At 42.4% G+C, this 19,025-nt stretch overlaps 2 protein-coding genes and 1 pseudogene across 3 annotated transcripts; 2 read left to right on the plus strand and 1 right to left on the minus strand.

Annotated features, from left to right (window-relative positions):
* Positions 1-2,801: 2,801 nt before the first annotated feature.
* On the minus strand, positions 2,802-7,691 carry LOC110531557 (F-box/LRR-repeat protein 15). 2 transcript variants are annotated; one of them, XM_036960135.1, is made up of 6 exons: positions 7,518-7,691; positions 7,073-7,232; positions 6,448-6,950; positions 5,023-5,170; positions 4,642-4,726; positions 2,802-3,817 (listed from the first exon to the last, which is right to left on the minus strand). In XM_036960135.1, the coding sequence occupies exons 1-5, from the start codon at positions 7,541-7,543 to the stop codon at positions 4,685-4,687; spliced, it is 879 nt and encodes a 292-aa protein (XP_036816030.1). In that variant the 5' UTR covers positions 7,544-7,691; the 3' UTR covers positions 2,802-3,817; positions 4,642-4,684. The 2 variants fall into 2 exon arrangements, with proteins under 2 accessions (XP_036816030.1, XP_036816031.1); XM_036960136.1 differs by lacking the exon at positions 2,802-3,817 and adding an exon at positions 4,558-4,572 and having other exon boundaries at positions 4,685-4,726.
* A 90-nt stretch (positions 7,692-7,781) lies between these two features.
* LOC110531553 lies at positions 7,782-10,116 on the plus strand (annotated as a pseudogene).
* Positions 10,117-10,615: 499 nt separating this feature from the next.
* LOC118936587 (NADH dehydrogenase [ubiquinone] 1 beta subcomplex subunit 8, mitochondrial-like) lies at positions 10,616-19,025 on the plus strand. Its single transcript, XM_036960134.1, has 5 exons — positions 10,616-10,970; positions 11,375-11,501; positions 11,834-11,933; positions 17,715-17,870; positions 18,859-19,025. The coding sequence occupies exons 1-5, from the start codon at positions 10,859-10,861 to the stop codon at positions 18,949-18,951; spliced, it is 588 nt and encodes a 195-aa protein (XP_036816029.1). The 5' UTR covers positions 10,616-10,858; the 3' UTR covers positions 18,952-19,025.

Below are 19,025 nucleotides of genomic sequence, written 5' to 3' on the forward strand. Positions count from 1 at the left end.
GGAAGATCATCAGGTAATAAATATGTATGATGTTCTATGTGCTTTCAATGATGAGGTTCTCTTCCCCCCCCCCCCTTGTCATTTCGTGCTAATTTGATGCCTGATCCCAGATAGCACACTCTGCCCAACGTAGGCACGATGTAACCTATATACATTACGCATTGGGAAGATGCAGTTTAGACATAGTTTGTTAATTGGCAAGATGTCTTGCAGACGTTTTTTTTTTTTAAATACTACATTTTAAATGATGCAATTCTACATCGTTTCTACATCGTCCAGACATCAACATTCTATTCTCAAAAGCATTACAGGCTACTCTGCCTTAGCTAACCCACAAGAACACTTCAAAATACACAACATTGTTCATATACAGTATTTGGTTACCTCAGGGACTGTCTCTGTATGTTTGTGCATTTTCCTTCAGATATTTACTGGCATAATATTCCTGTTGAGGTGCCTCACTGGGTCCTCCAGCTAGTCAGAGAGCTGTCAGCATGTGAGGGTTATAATATTCCTGTTTAGGTGTAACACTGGGTCCTCCAGCTAGTCAGAGAGCTGTCAGCATGTGAGGGTTATAATATTCCTGTTGAGGTGTAACAATGGGTCCTCCAGCTAGTCAGAGAGCTGTCAGCATGTGAGGGTTATAATATTCCTGTTTAGGTGTAACACTGGGTCCTCCAGCTAGTCAGAGAGCTGTCAGCATGTGAGGGTTGTAATATTCCTGTTGAGGTGAAACACTGGGTCCTCCAGCTAGTCAGAGAGCTGTCAGCATGTGAGGGTTATAATATTCCTGTTTAGGTGTAACACTGGGTCCTCCAGCTAGTCAGAGAGCTGTCAGCATGTGAGGGTTATAATATTCCTGTTTAGGTGTAACACTGGGTCCTCCAGCTAGTCAGAGAGCTGTCAGCATGTGAGGGTTATAATATTCCTGTTGAGGTGTAACAATGGGTCCTCCAGCTAGTCAGAGAGCTGTCAGCATGTGAGGGTTATAATATTCCTGTTTAGGTGTAACACTGGGTCCTCCAGCTAGTCAGAGAGCTGTCAGCATGTGAGGGTTATAATATTCCTGTTGAGGTGAAACACTGGGTCCTCCAGCTAGTCAGAGAGCTGTCAGCATGTGAGGGTTATAATATTCCTGTTTAGGTGTAACACTGGGTCCTCCAGCTAGTCAGAGAGCTGTCAGCATGTGAGGGTTATAATATTCCTGTTGAGGTGTAACACCGGGTCCTCCAGCTAGTCAGAGAGCTGTCAGCATGTGAGGGTTATAATATTCCTGTTGAGGTGTAACACTGGGTCCTCCAGCTAGTCAGAGAGCTGTCAGCATGTGAGGGTTATAATATTCCTGTTGAGGTGAAACACTGGCTCCTCCAGCTAGTCAAGAGAGCTGTCAGCATGTGAGGGTTCCTGAAGCAGGACCAACAGTGTTAAAAGTTCAAGTTGACTTCATTCAGCTTGTTGTTTGAGCGTTTGCTTGAGCCTGTGTGGGAGTGCCAGATGGGTGAGTGGGGTTTGCCAGATGGGTGAGTGGGGTTTGCCAGATGGGTGAGTGGGGTTTGCTAGATGGGTGAGTGGGGTTTGCTAGATGGGTGAGTGGGGTTTGCCAGATGGGTGAGTGGGGTTTGCCAGATGGGTGAGTGGGGTTTGCCAGATGGGTGAGTGGGGTTTGCCAGATGGGTGAGTGGGGTTTGCCAGATGGGTGAGTGGGGTTTGCCAGATGGGTGAGTGGGATTTGCCAGATGGGTGAGTGGGGTTTGCCAGATGGGTGAGTGGGGTTTGCCAGATGGGTGAGTGGGGTTTGCCAGACGGGTGAGTGGGGTTTGCCAGACGGGTGAGTGGGGTTTGCCAGACGGGTGAGTGGGGTTTGCCAGACGGGTGAGTGGGTTTGCCAGACGGGTGAGTGGGGTTTGCCAGACGGGTGAGTGGGGTTTGCCAGACGGGTGAGTGGGGTTTGCCAGACGGGTGAGTGGGGTTTGCCAGACGGGTGAGTGGGGTTTGCCAGACGGGTGAGTGGGGTTTGCCAGACGGGTGAGTGGGGTTTGCCAGACGGGTGAGTGGGGTTTGCCAGACGGGTGAGTGGGGTTTGCCAGACGGGTGAGTGGGGTTTGCCAGACGGGTGAGTGGGGTTTGCCAGATGCGTGAGTGGGGTTTGCCAGATGGGTGAGTGGGGTTTGCCAGATGGGTGAGTGGGGTTTGCCAGATGGGTGAGTGGGGTTTGCCAGATGGGTGAGTGGGGTTTGCCAGATGGGTGAGTGGGGTTTGCCAGATGGGTGAGTGGGGTTTGCCAGATGGGTGAGTGGGGTTTGCCAGATGGGTGAGTGGGGTTTGCACTTTTTTTGGACTATTCCATTGATTGCATTGCACCAGACAAACTAAATCAAGCACAGCATCTAAAAGACAACAGGCACAGGGTTGGTGCCATCCCCCTACTGCCATTGTGGCCTTGAGCAAGGCATTTAACCCCTAAAAACTGTTACAAGGGTAAGGCTGTAAAACTGACCCTGGTTGCATTAACAGTCAGGAGGCCGAGTACTGTGACAGTAAAAAATACCCCCCACTTCTCGATTCGCAGTGAAGCATTGTGGGATAATTAGAAGAACAGTGTCACCTTCCATGCCTGAATTTAAGTACGTTTTCACTTAAAGTTCAATGGCGTGCACATGTACAGCCATCTGTTTGTTACAGGAAGAGAGCATTCCTTCCGGTTGTAATGTTATGCTTACACAAAGAGAAGTCCTGTTCCTTCCAACTGCCACCCAGAGAACGTAGTAAGATAACTAGCAAGACAAAGATAAAAACGCTCATTGGTTATAGATAGTGCTTTATATTCTCAGATAGACATGATTGGATGGTCCCTTATTACACATTGAATACAACTAGTTTCAATACTGCAACTCCTCAGTGGAACAATACAACGTGGGGTGATCACATTAACATAGACTTTACACTGCATGTTCCTCTCATGTTTCTTCCCAGATGTAAAACTGAGATTGTAATATGTGACTATTGAAAAACAAACAGAAACGTGTCCTTCTTCATAGCCTACCATATGAGAAAGCTTATGGAACTAAAATGTCGTTTTACAACTAGACCTACATGTTTTCAGACATTCAACATGGAAAAGCAGATTTCCTGAAGTAAACAGGCAAAAAGGAGGATTTCAAGATCACGGTATCCAGAGTCTTATAACATTTTAAAATGACACATTTTAACAAAATGGTGGGCTGGGCCAAGACTGATCAGCTCAACTAACCATTAAAAAGAATATTGTACGAAGAGAAGAGTTTCAGTCAATGTAAGGTCAATGCAAACACACAATATAAAACATTTATTTACCGAATATAAAACATTTACTTACCTAATATATATAAAGTTTACCTAGCTAATCTGTATGAGACATTTAGAGGTGTATGTATCGTACATTTAGCAGAGTAACATGTCAATAAACACACAAAAACTCAACAATATGCTCTCATAGTTACGGCTTCTCCTTTGGTTGGAACGGTCCTTTTTTTAAAAGCTATAGATCACAAGACCATCTAAAGTGTTGTTAGTGTGTGATGAGATACAAATTAAATACTGCAGGAATCTTTTGGACTCGTGACAGCGTTACTGAAAAGTGCACGGCTTCCTTCAGTCTTTTCCTAAGTGCATAATTATAATCTGCAACATCACTGTAATAAATAAAAAGAGACAAGTTTCACAATATATTTCCCATATACATCCGTTTTTGTTTGTTTCTTGAATTGCTTAATTGATGTCCCAGCATACACAGGGTGTGTTTCAATTGAAACAGGTCATTCTCCTAGTGGAGGAAAACCTGCACAAAAAAAAACAATACCTCTGGTTACATAGACTGCAGAACATTAAAGTAGAGCCCAATATTCTGTCCTTTGTCCCCAAGTACGCACTGCTTTTACTGGTAATTACTGGTATAATAAATATTGTGGAAACTGTCTAGCCCGTACCTAATACTTTATATATGGGGAGTAGTGAACAAGTGCACACTTCATGAGATTTGTAGTTACATAGCATTTATACTGCATGAATACATAGGAACACACCTAAACAGGTATTTAGAGCAAAAAGATTCAAATATTTAGCTGATTCTAAGATGCGTTAGCTAGCGAGTTAGCCTACCTGTTTCCAATTGGTTGGATGAGCAATACAGATGTCCTTTAGCCTAGCTAGCCTACCTGTTTTCAGTTGGTTGGATGAGTAATACAGATGTTCCTTAGCCTAGCTAGCCTACCTGTTTCCAATTGGTTGGATGAGCAATACAGATGTCCTTTAGCCTAGCTAGCCTACCTGTTTTCAGTTGGTTGGATGAGTAATACAGATGTACTTTAGCTTAGCTAGCCTACCTGTTTCCAAGTGGTTGGATGAGTAATACAGATGTCCTTTAGCCTAGCTAGCCAACCTGTTTCCAGTTGGTTGGATGAGTAATACAGATGTCATTTAGCCTAGCTAGCCTACCTGTTTCCAATTGGTTGGATGAATAATACAGATGTCATTTAGCCTAGCTAGCCTACCTGTTTCCAGTTGGTTGGATGAGTAATACAGATGTACTTTAGCCTAGCTAGCCTACCTGTTTCCAATTGGTTTGATGAGTAATACAGATGTCCTTTAGCCTAGCTAGCCTACCTGTTTCCAATTGGTTGGATGAATAATACAGATGTCCTTTAGCCTAGATCTGGAGGTTGATGAAGGGAGCGAACCCCACCACATCCTGCAGTATCACCAGGGAAATAGACAAACAGACAACAACAATACATTATAGATGATACTTCATATCCTTTCAGGTGGACATTTTGTTTTGTACGGTCCTTACAGTACAATTGCTTTCATCAATGCCTCAGTGAAACAATACAAGACACTGTGTGTTCAGCCATTCACATTAAAACGTGTTATTAACGCGATGTTATTAATTGGGGGGAGGGTGATATGTGATTTTTAAAATACACTAATTGTTGTGTTATAAATGGCAGTAGTACTTGTACATGAGTGCGTCCTTCGCCCTCATACCTGCAGCAGCACAAGGGCCCTCTGTAGTGGTGGCTCCACGTCAATCTCAACGTTCCTCTTCCGCAGGGGGTCCAGACTGGACTCAGTCACGTTGTGACAGTGGTTCACCTTCAGAGACTGCAGCTTGGGGCAGTACTCTGCAACAGTCCTGCCACGCACACACACACAGCAGGAGCAAAAGGTGTAAGGACAGGTTTCCCAGTGGATATCAAAGTAGGAGTGCCAGTCTCCCCTTCATCCAAAGCAAGCTGGAGCAGGATGTACTCTGCGACCGTCCTGGACAGAGCACGAAGAGGGTTCTTACAGGTGTGCCATTGCAGATGACCTAAAAAATGTGTCATGACATTACCCTGTTGGGTGAGGTTTATGACCCCCCCCCCTCTCCCCCATAAATACCTTTTCTCTCTCTACTCTACAGAATGGACACTTGGAAAGCCTTTTTTTTAACATAGTGATAGTATGGTAACATCAAAAGGTTGGGGAATGGGACAATATTTCTGTAATCCAACCAGTTGAAAGTGTCCGTTTTTACTTAAAGAATATGATGTCAGATCAGTTGTCGTCTGGGACATTATTACTGATGATAGGATGACATAAATTCTATCTTGGAAAGTCTACACATTCTAGTTATCAGATTCACATGAAATTGTTATGCAATTGAAATGTTTAAATATGAAACTATTAAATGTAATTTTATCTTTCTAAATGAGAGAATTGTTTTCATAAGTCATTTTATGCTCACTCAGTGGCCACGCCCAACTGGCAGGAGAGGGATGAAACATGTCCTTCTCTTCCCCAGTATAAAGCCTAGACTAGTATATGTACCTGACTAGAACCTGACTAGTATATGAACCTGACTAGTATATCAACTTGACTAGTATAGGATCCTGACTAGAACCTGTACCAGACTAGCATGTGAACCAAACTAGGTAATGAACCAGACTAGAACCTGACTAGTATATGAACCTGACTAGTATATGAACCTGACTAGTATATGAACCAGACTAGTATATTAACCTGACTAGTATATTAACCTGACTAGTATATGAACCTGACTAGTATATGAACCTGACTAGTATATGAACCAGACTAGTACATGAACCAGACTAGTACATGAACCTGACTAGCATATGATCCTGACTAGAAGCTGATTAGTATATTAACCTGACTATATATATGAACCTGACTAGAGCCTAAATAGTATATAACCCTGACTAGTATATTAACCTGACTAGTATACAGACCTGACTAGTATACGAGCCTGACTAAGTATATTAACCTGACTAAGTATATGAACCTGACTAGAACCTGAATAGTATATATGACTAGTATATAGATAACCTACATTAGCAAAATACAAACACACACAGACAGAGAGAGATGATACCAATGATTTGAGCAGTCAGTGTATCAAAACAACAGTACCTGATGGAGTCGTTCCTAACCCTCAGGCAGCCTGTCAGGTCCAGCTGTTCCAGCTCCCTGCAGTTCTTGGCCACTTCCTCCACAGACACGTCTGTAATGTTGGCGTTGACCGCCACAGACAGCGACCTCATCTTCAGACACTTCTTGGATAAATAGCAGATGGCCTCGTCTTTGAGCTGGCGGCAGGCAGTCAGGTCGATGGACCTCAGGCCCCCACAGTGGTCAGCCAGGCTGCGTATGGACAGGCTGTCCACCCATTCACAGTGGGCCAGGCCCAGGTACTGCAGGTGTGTGCAGCTCAACGACACCGCTACTAAGGAGTGACGGGTCAGCCGGTCACATCCCCTCATGTCTACTCTCAGCAGGTGCTGGTTCTGGCCAATCACAGGCAGCAGCTCCGTGTCTGTCACCCAATCGGAGCAGTTCTGGACGGACAAGTTCTGTAGGACTTTGTTGTCCCTTAGTATGTTGCAGAATGCCTCCTTGGGAAGGCTAGGCCCTATCTGTGAACATTACAGGAGTGTGATCTTAAACTGAGTATTAGGCTAAATAGTGTATGAGCATTTAAGTACAAGAAACTGTAAGGAAATCCTGAAATAAATAGAATGGGTCATGTGTGGCCTACCTGTGTGAGGTCAAAGGTGCGACAGTTGGCCAGGTACACCTGGATGAGGGCATAGAACTGCTTGCTCACTCTCTGTAGCCGCACCAGCTGGCGTAATGGCAGGTAGCAGAAGATGTGCGTTACCAACACATCCTCCCAGGGCAAATCCAAGAGGTGACATCTGCCAACAGACATTTCAAACTTGATCAACAAGTTAATGGACAAATTTAGCACAGTCACACATCAACGTCTGCCTCGCGTTCGAACTAGCTCTACAAAGATTGATGGCTAGATATGTAGCTAGCTAGCTCAAGCGTAAAGCATGTGATGATTCTGCAGGACATGCATTCTCCAACTGCCGTAGCAAACTACAGTAGTAAGAATAGGTAACTAACGGTTAGCTAGTTCTGCTGACACGTTTTTATTGTAACGTTAAAACAAAAATACGTGCTTACAAAATACATACTTGCAACACTCTGTTTCCGCATCCATTTTGAATCCGCAGAAATATGCGAGATAGCTACATGTACAACGACAGTTTGTTAGCTATCTTGTGAGCCTTGGTTGAAGCTTTCTGGATCAGCGACAGCTTTTTTGTCTGTATTCCCAAACTTCCGGGTTCGGACACTGGGTACGTTCCAGAATGCAGAGTCAACCTCTCTGCGCCGGAATAGGGAATCTATATCTCAGTAAATGTGTTTGTTTTGGGAGAAATAAAGCTGAGAAAAATAATACATTGGAGTAGATATTGATGGTCTTTGACAAGTATGTGCGATGTTTTGGTTAAAAAAAATATACGACCGAGCGTTAGGATCCAAGTGACATTCGATGCCTGTGGATTTTACCGATACGCACCACCCGGTCAATGTCTGTTACACGAGAGGAATATTATCTTTGCTGTAAGCGCTCCAAACAAGGAAAAACATCGTTTTTCTTTTGTCATATTGGCAATCGTAGGAATGACTTGATCAGTTCTTTATCAGAAGGAATTATTTGTATTATCCAATGGTTGCTCACAATGTGAAGAGCTTTGATTCATGTCAGTAAATAAAAAGTGTTCTACAAATGCAATGTATTAAAATGTATAGCAAACTAAAGGTATGGGCCAATCTTTGACACAGCAATAACCAATAGGCTCAATTAATTAAATATTAAATTCCATCTAAGCTTTGGTTATGTTGATCATACTTAATTCTCTACCATGTATAAAATAATCAATAATATGACGATATAGTACTTTATTTGTTTATTGTAAAATAGATCATATGTCCTATAGTGACCCCAGGAACGGCACCAATATTAGTATTTATTAGTATATTATTAGTATTTCCAAGATATGCATCGATTTTCTTACATACCTGTCAAGTGAATAAGGAGAGATAACCAATGACTAACTGTCACTAACATGATCTGCATACCCATGCAAACTGCTGAACAAATAACCATCCTGTCAATTCATCTCTTAGCATGCCGCGACACAATGGAGTCAACCACGCTGAACAACTGCTGAGCCTATAGTTATGGTTCTCTGAATGAGGAGGACCAACCGGGTGGCTTTAGTGAATACCCACCGCTGACTGCTCTGCTCTGGATAAAGGCCTCAAGCTAAAGAAGAAGTAGAACCTCTAATGGCGTGCGTTAAATCAATCTATGATTTCAGCGCTGAGACCTTGAACGGTCAGAGCGTTCCTCTCGGTATCTACAGGGGCAAGGTGCTCCTCATTGTCAACCTGGCCACCTTCTGAGGGTCAACGATAGAGGAGGTAGGCTAACGAGGATTCATGGTGCTAGCCTATACAGGCTAAAAGCCTAATGCGGGCATAGGCCAAACCTTTGATTGTGTTGTAGTATTAGAGATATTCTAGAGTCAGCCCAAGGGGAATGTTGAGGTGGTGTTCTAATTGTATGTGTCATCCTAACAGTACCACAGAATGAATGCACTCATGGAAATGTTTGGTGACCTCAACTTCACTGTCCTGGGATTCCCCTGCAATCAGTTTGGTCTTCAGGCACCTGGTAAGAGAGTCTTTTTGAAATGACAATAAAGGTTTTTGATCTGTTGTAACTTACAGGCTGTAAGGTCTGTTGGTCTGTTGCATTTGTTGTTGTTTCTTCCTCAGAGGTAAATCATGAAACCCTCAACCTTCTCAAGTATGTAAGGCCAGGTGGGGGGTTTGTCCCCAAGTTCCCTGTGTTTGGCAAGATCGAGGTCAATGGGTTGAATGAAGAACCTCTTTTCGCCTATCTCAAGGTAGTATATTTGACATGTCCTCTTTTCGCCTATCTCAAGGTAGTATATTTGACATGTCCTCTTTTCGCCTATCTCAAGGTAGTATATGTCCTTATGCACTATTATGTACTGCACTCTGGGGACAAGTTGAATACCTTATGGACATTAGACCTCACTAACAGCATGTGTTAATGTCTTGTACAACAGGAGTCTTTGCCCTATGTGAACCCTGTCATAGGAGATATAAAGAAGTTCTACTGGTCACCCATCAAAGTCAACGATATTCGCTGGAACTTTGAGAAGTTTCTAATCGATTCTGATGGGGCACCTTTCAGGCGGTAAGTTAAACACATTAATGAAACATGATTTGACAGTGTATATAAAATGTATCAATCATTCATGCATTCATTCATTCAATTAATTAATTAATTAACAAATAAGATTTGAACATACTTAATGTCCTATTCTATAATGGCCTCTCCTTTTCCCCAGTTATGAACTTCATGGCCCTACTGAGAAAGTGGAAAAAGACATTGCAGGCCTACTATAAATGGAGTCATCTGTTCTCTTTATGGCTGTCAAGAAAGTGGGTCCTTCATCAGCAGAGGCAGAGTGACGATCCCTCAGTAAATGCAGACTAAATGCAGCTGAGCAGGATCTGATGGAGAAGGGAGAAGGACTCTGAGTTTCAGTGCATTCACTCAGAATATCAGATCCCTCCAGCCCCTGTTGGTGACCAGTAGGCATATCACTATGGTCTCAATATAACTAACTACTCCCTTTTGTTATTGTTGCAAAACAGAGGAAGTCAATAAATCTTTTGGCTGAAATCTTACAATGTGTTGTCCATTTAAGTGTTTAACATTGTTAAAACAACATGTGTAGGCTACAGTAGGAGAAACCCAAGTCTCCAGCTGCATAGAAACTCAAGCCTACTTGTATGGAAGGATATACAATATACACCATTTAACCGAGCACTGTGGATGTTTGAGAATAAAATACAATTCACTATTTGGATTGTTTTATGTTTGACATTTCTATACTTTGACATTTTTACGATCAAAGAGACTGCTATTCTGTAAAAAAAATACCCCCTTTTTAAAGGTGGTAATGATGGTAGTAGACAAGGAAGAAAAGTGGAATATGTTTTGAGTGAATATGGAATGGAGGATATCACAGAACCTTTGGAAAAGCTACAGAAGAAGGAAATTGAACGTGACGAGAGTGAAGGTTGAATTAACTGCGGTGGCAGGTGGTGTGGTGAGGGAGCTTGGCGTCACGTGTACAAACAGGGACACGTCCTCCAGTAGCTCAGAGATGGAACCTGGGAGTGAGGATGCAGTATGGGGAGGACCGCCGAGTTTGAATGAAGTAGAATCTGGTCCAGTAGGACTGACATTTTTGGAGAAAGTGGTCGCTTGGCCTCACCCTCCAGTACAGTAGATGGCGGTGTATGCACCTTCAAGTTGGATGCAATCCACCAACCAAATCCCAAAGAAGAAGAAGCGAAGAGAAGAAAAAAATAAATAAAAAAATTCCCGAAGTTGTCACCGGACGCATGCGTATTTCACTGTTCAATGTCACAGCAACAATTGAACATGGCTGCCGTGGGTTTCAGAAATTGGGCTCGAGCTCTTTCCAGGGGGAAACAGCCAGGCTTCTCGGCGCTTTTCTCCCAAATCAGAGCAGGTTGGTTCATGGATCTGTATCGTTGTACAAATGCAAAATGCCTGCATCACGTTGGAATGGAAGTTAGAACATGCCAGGCAAAGTGTCGCTAACCTTGAGCTAGCCTACAACAGAGCTGCATCTCGTTCAGTGGTTTACTAACGTTAGTAAAAGCTTCATTCAGTATTATGTAGTTAACTGTCTACGATCAAATATTAGGCTAGATCCCATACACGGTAACCTGGCCAGCCAACTTTGCTGTCTTTGGATAACTTGTGCAAGTAGCTACGCTAGGTATATACACTGTATATTTCTTAAAGCAATTCCTAACGTTACTCTCAAACGGCTAGTTAGCTAACAATCCCACTCTGGTTGATCATGGGGCTAAATGGTACTGTATTAACTTATTTCCAAATGTTGTATAGCCTCTGGACCTTCCAAGGGCATGCTGCCAGGGCCATACCCCCAAACGCCCGAGGAGAGAGCAGCTGCAGCGAAGAAGTACAACATGAGGGTGGAGGATTATGAACCAATCCCGGATAATGGCGAGGGGTAAGGTAGCGTGGATAAGGAAGGGCACACATGCTATTGTTTTCCTGTCATCTATACACCACCCCATTACAGCAGGAGCTATGTTGCTTTGCCAGACAACTAGCAAATTGATTTGGTAATTCCGTCAGCTCACTGAAATGACTGAGGCTCTGCATCCCAAACAGTATACAATTCCCTACATAGTGCACTAGTTTTGACCAGAGCCTTATGGGATGCACTATATATAAGGTATGAGAACCAATATTGGACAGCAATGGGAGTTTTAACGTTTCAGGATATGTGCATTACCTAAGGTTATTCACCTACACACTTTTTGTCTTGTGTTTTTGTAGGTATGGAGACTACCCACAATTGCCAGACAGATCCCAGCATGAGAGAGACCCCTGGTATTCCTGGGACCATCCAGACCTGAGGAGGAACTGGGGGGAGCCGGTAAGATAGAGGACGAACTGGGGGGAGCCGGTAAGATAGAGGAGGAACTGGGGGGAGCCGGTAAGATAGAGGAGGAACTGGGGGGAGACTAATAGTGTTGTCAAGATACAGTATCAGATCTCACTCTACTTACACTGAACAAAAATATAAATCCAACATGTAAAAGGTTGGTTTCATATGCACAAGGTAGTAAAAAAAAAATGCATATTTCCAATTTTGATCATTTGTTTACATCCCTGTTATTGAGCATTTCTTCTTTGCCAAGATAATCCATCCACCTGACAGGTGTGACATATCAAGAAGCTGATTAAACAGCATGAGCATTACAAAGGTACACCTTGTGCTGGGGACAATAAATGGCCACTAAAATGTAAAGTTTTTTCACACAACACAATGCCACAGATGTCTCAAGTTTTGAGGGAGTGTGCAGTTGGTATGCTGACTGCAGGAATCTCCACCAGTGTTATGTTAATTTCTCTACCATAAGCCGCTTCAATGTCATTTTAGAGAATTTTGCAGTACTTCCAACCGGGCTCACAACCGCAGACCACGTGTAACCACGCATGCCCAGGACCACCACATCCGGCCTCTTCACCTGCGGGATCGTCTGAGACCAGCCACCCGTACAGCTGATGAAACTGTGGGTTTGCACAAACAAAGAATATCTGCACAAGCTGTCAGAAACCGTCTCAGGGAAGCTCATCTTTGCGCTTGTTGTCCTCAACAGGGCCTTGACCTGACTGCAGTTTGGTGTCGTAACTGACTTCAGTGGGCAGATGGCCACTGGGAAAGAGGGGGAGGTGTGCTCTTCACGGGTGAATATCGGTTTTAACTGTACCGGGCAGATGGCAGACAGCATGTATGGCGTTGTGTGGGCGAGCAGTTTTCTGTTGTGAACAGAGTGCCCCATGGTGTGGTTATGGTATAGGCAGGCAGGCATAAGCTACGGACAATGAACACAATTGCATTTAATCAAAGGCCATTTTGAATGCACAGAGATACCGTGCTGCAGTCCTGAGGTCCATTGTCGTGCCATTCATCTGCCGCCATCACCTCATGTTTCAGCATGATAATGCACGGCTCCATGTCGCAAGGATCTGTACACAATTCCTGGAGGCTGAAAATGTCACCGTTCTTCCATTGCCTGCATACTCACCAGACATGTCACCCGTTGAGCATGTTTGGGATGCTCTGGATCCACGTGTACGACAGAGTGTTCCAGTTCCTGCCAATATCCAGCAACTTCACATATCCATTGAAGAGGAGTGGAACAACATTCCACAGGCCACAATCGACAGCCTGATCAACTCTATGTTAAGGAGATGTCGTGCTGCATGAGGCAAGTGGTGGTCACACCAGATACTGACTGGGTTTCTGATCCACACTCCAACCTTTTTTTTGGTAAGGGCGTTTGTGACCAACAGATGTATATCTGTATTCCCAGGCATGTGAAATCCATAGATCAGGGCTTAATTTATTTATTTTTCAGTGTATATTAAAAATAAAAGACATCTGCCTACAAGTATTGTGACTACACAACTGACTAATAAGACTATATAGTAGGTCTGGGACAATACCAGTATCCCGATACTTGTTTAGTATCGTGACTACACAACTGACTAATAAGACTATATATTAGGTCTGGGTCAATACCAGTATCCCGATACTTGTTTAGTATCGCGACTACACAACTGACTAATAAGACTATATAGTAGGTCTGGGACAATACCAGTATCCCGATACTTGTTTAGTATCGTGACTACACAACTGACTAATAAGACTATATTAGGTCTGGGACCATACCAGTATCCCGATACTTGTTTAGTATCGTGACTACACAACTGACTGCTAAGACTATATATTAGGTCTGGGTCAATACCAGTATCCCGATACTTGTTTAGTATCGTGACTACACAACTGACTAATAAGACTATATATTAGGTCTGGGACCATACCAGTATCCCGATACTTGTTTAGTATCGTGACTACACAACTGACTAATAAGACTATATATTAGGTCTGGGACAATACCAGTATCCCGATACTTGTTTAGTATCGTGACTACACAACTGACTAATAAGACTATATATTAGGTCTGGGACAATACCAGTATCCCGATACTTGTTTAGTATCGCGACTACACAACTGACTGCTAAGACTATATATTAGGTCTGGGACAATACCAGTATCCCGATACTTGTTTAGTATCGTGACTACACAACTGACTGCTAAGACTATATATTAGGTCTGGGTCAATACCAGTATCCCGATACTTGTTTAGTATCGTGACTACACAACTGACTAATAAGACTATATATTAGGTCTGGGTCAATACCAGTATCCCGATACTTGTTTAGTATCGCGACTACACAACTGACTAATAAGACTATATAGTAGGTCTGGGACAATACCAGTATCCCGATACTTGTTTAGTATCGTGACTACACAACTGACTAATAAGACTATATTAGGTCTGGGACCATACCAGTATCCCGATACTTGTTTAGTATCGTGACTACACAACTGACTGCTAAGACTATATATTAGGTCTGGGTCAATACCAGTATCCCGATACTTGTTTAGTATCGTGACTACACAACTGACTAATAAGACTATATATTAGGTCTGGGACCATACCAGTATCCCGATACTTGTTTAGTATCGTGACTACACAACTGACTAATAAGACTATATATTAGGTCTGGGACAATACCAGTATCCCGATACTTGTTTAGTATCGTGACTACACAACTGACTAATAAGACTATATATTAGGTCTGGGACAATACCAGTATCCCGATACTTGTTTAGTATCGCGACTACACAACTGACTGCTAAGACTATATATTAGGTCTGGGACAATACCAGTATCCCGATACTTGTTTAGTATCGTGACTACACAACTGACTGCTAAGACTATATATTAGGTCTGGGTCAATACCAATATCCCGATACTTGTTTAGTATCGTGACTACACAACTGACTAATAAGACTATATATTAGGTCTGGGTCAATACCAGTATCCCGATACTTGTTTAGTATCGTGACTACACAACTGACTAATAAGACTATATATTAGGTCTGGGACAATACCAGTATCCCGATACTTGTTTAGTATCGTGACTACACAACTGACTAATAAGACTATATATTAGGTCTGGGACAATACCAGTATCCCGATACTTGTTTAGTATCGCGACTACACAACTGACTGCTAAGACTATATATTAGGTCTGGGACAATACCAGTATCCCGATACTTGTTTAGTATCGTGACTACACAACTGACTGCTAAGACTATATATTAGGTCTGGGTCAATACCAGTATCCCGATACTTGTTTAGTATCGTGACTACACAACTGACTAATAAGACTATATATTAGGTCTGGGACCATACCAGTATCCCGATACTTGTTTAGTATCGTGACTACACAACTGACTAATAAGACTATATATTAGGTCTGGGACAATACCAGTATCCCAATACTTGTTTAGTATCGTGACTACACAACTGACTAATAAGACTATATATTAGGTCTGGGACAATACCAGTATCCCGATACTTGTTTAGTATCGCGACTACACAACTGACTGCTAAGACTATATATTAGGTCTGGGACAATACCAGTATCCCGATACTTGTTTAGTATCGTGACTACACAACTGACTGCTAAGACTATATATTAGGTCTGGGTCAATACCAGTATCCCGATACTTGTTTAGTATCGTGACTACACAACTGACTAATAAGACTATATATTAGGTCTGGGTCAATACCAGTATCCCGATACTTGTTTAGTATCGTGACTACAACTGACTAATAAGACTATATATTAGGTCTGGGACAATACCAGTATCCCGATACTTGTTTAGTATCGCGACTACACAACTGACTAATAAGACTATATAGTAGGTCTGGGACAATACCAGTATCCCGATACTTGTTTAGTATCGTGACTACACAACTGACTAATAAGACTATATATTAGGTCTGGGACAATACCAGTATCCCGATACTTGTTTAGTATCGCGACTACACAACTGACTAATAAGACTATATATTAGGTCTGGGTCAATACCAGTATCCCGATACTTGTTTAGTATCGTGACTACACAACTGACTAATAAGACTATATATTAGGTCTGGGTCAATACCAGTATCCCGATACTTGTTTAGTATCGGGACTACACAACTGACTGCTAAGACTATATATTAGGTCTGGGTCAATACCAGTATCCCGATACTTGTTTAGTATCGTGACTACACAACTGACTAATAAGACTATATATTAGGTCTGGGTCAATACCAGTATCCCGATACTTGTTTAGTATCGTGACTACAACTGACTAATAAGACTATATATTAGGTCTGGGACAATACCAGTATCCCGATACTTGTTTAGTATCGCGACTACACAACTGACTAATAAGACTATATAGTAGGTCTGGGACAATACCAGTATCCCGATACTTGTTTAGTATCGTGACTACAACTGACTAATAAGACTATATATTAGGTCTGGGACAATACCAGTATCCCGATACTTGTTTAGTATCGCGACTACACAACTGACTAATAAGACTATATAGTAGGTCTGGGACAATACCAGTATCCCGATACTTGTTTAGTATCGTGACTACACAACTGACTAATAAGACTATATATTAGGTCTGGGTCAATACCAGTATCCCGATACTTGTTTAGTATCGTGACCACACAACTGACTAATAAGACTATATATTAGGTCTGGGTCAATACCAGTATCCCGATACTTGTTTAGTATCGTGACTACACAACTGACTAATAAGACTATATATTAGGTCTGGGTCAATACCAGTATCCCGATACTTGTTTAGTATCGTGACTACAACTGACTAATAAGACTATATATTAGGTCTGGGACAATACCAGTATCCCGATACTTGTTTAGTATCGCGACTACACAACTGACTAATAAGACTATATAGTAGGTCTGGGACAATACCAGTATCCCGATACTTGTTTAGTATCGTGACTACACAACTGACTAATAAGACTATATATTAGGTCTGGGACAATACCAGTATCCCGATACTTGTTTAGTATCGTGACTACACAACTGACTAATAAGACTATATATTAGGTCTGGGACCATACCAGTATCCCGATACTTGTTTAGTATCGTGACTACACAACTGACTGCTAAGACTATATATTAGGTCTGGGACAATACCAGTATCCCGATACTTGTTTAGTATCGTGACTACACAACTGACTGCTAAGACTATATATTAGGTCTGGGACCATACCAGTATCCCGATACTTGTTTAGTATCGTGACTACACAACTGACTGCTAAGACTATATATTAGGTCTGGGACAATACCAGTATCCCGATACTTGTTTAGTATCGCAACAAGAAAACAACACAAAGCAGATTAACTCATTTAGGAAAACGGCGCTAATGTTGGAAACAAACATGTTACCCAAAGTCACATTTTGTATTTATTTTCCAAGCTATAGCACACAACATTTTACACAAAGCAGTTTTTTATAAAGAGCCAAAGAGTTGCTTCGTGTAAATGTTTTGCCATGGGAAAATATGACAATACTGATATCGTTACTGTATTCACAGTGCGCCACTTGTTGTTTACTGTAAATTATTGTGTACATTTATGCACGTAGACATTTGAAAATGGCAGGACGTGAATGTGTGTAAGCTACGACTCATTATCTGCTCATGTATTTCCCCCCTGACTCATTGACAATATGGTTCTCGCCTGTTGCATGTTTTCGTTCTAGATCCACTGGGATTTTGACATGTTCATCAGGAATCGAGTGGACACGTCGCCCAGCCCTGTGGCCTGGCACACCATGTGCAAACATCTGTTTGGTTTCGTTGGATTCATGCTGCTGATGTTCTACCTTGGGGAGAAGTTTCCATCTTACCAGCCGGTGGTAAGTATTGCATTGAGCAAAGCATCAGTCTTTGTCTCCGTTGTAATCGCTGTTGTAACCCCCTAAGATGTCACAGACCAGAAGATAATATAATTATATGCCTTTCCTGTTGTATTGAAACCCTTTCCCATTTTGGTATCTCAAGACCTTTTTTACTATGACGGCAGGGTAGCCTAGTGGTTAGAGTGTAGGGACGGCAGGGTAGCCTAGTGGTTAGAGTGTAGGGACGGCAGGGTAGCCTAGTGGTTAGAGTGTAGGGACGGCAGGGTAGCCTAGTGGTTAGAGTGTAGGGACGGCAGGGTAGCCTAGTGGTTAGAGTGTAGGGACGGCAGGTAGCCTAGTGGTTAGAGTGTAGGGGCGGCAGGGTAGCCTAGTGGTTAGAGCGTTGGACTAGTAACCGGAAGGTTGCAAGTTCAAACCCCCGAGCTGACAAGGTACAAATCTGTCGTTCTGCCCCTGAACAGCCAGTTAACCCACTGTTCCTAGGCTGTCACTGTAAATAAGAATTTGTTCTTAACTGACTTGCCTAGTTAAATAAAGGTAAAATAAATAAAACACAAAAAAATCTGGATTTGAGAAGGGCTTATCCAATAACAGCCTTTGGGTCTACCCCGTGGACACTAACATGGGATTTTACAGTTGGAGCAACAGACCTGATCCCTGAATACAGTTTAATGACGGGTGTACACGGAGTCGGAGATGATGCTACTGCTGTTAGTGTTTTCATATGTTTCCTTGCCCTGCTACCAATTCAATAGTAATTGGTAACTGAAGTGCATTTATCATATTCCAACATATTTTGCTATTTCATTTCCTTATGATATATTTCTGGTATTTATTGAAGACCATTTGAGCACCTCTCACACACTCACCAAACACATGTTTTTAAAAAGTACAAAGGTCTTCAAATGTCCTCTTCTGTAGGAAAGGTGAATAGGTACATCCTGTCTGATGCCCCCTGTTAGGTCATCCCTGTTCTCTATTCCAGGCACCCAAACAATATCCTTACAGCAACCTGCACCTAGAGAGAGGAGAGGATCCCGAGAAACAACCTGAAGAAGTCAAACATTTTAACATTTAAATATCTGCTTCTCTAAATGTGTATATTTCTGTCTAATAAAGAGTTATTCGTGTGACTTCAGTCACATTCCTTGA

The sequence above is a fragment of the Oncorhynchus mykiss genome, chromosome 23, assembly GCF_013265735.2.
Source record: "Oncorhynchus mykiss isolate Arlee chromosome 23, USDA_OmykA_1.1, whole genome shotgun sequence".
In the NCBI taxonomy this organism is placed as follows: Eukaryota; Metazoa; Chordata; class Actinopteri; order Salmoniformes; family Salmonidae; genus Oncorhynchus; species Oncorhynchus mykiss.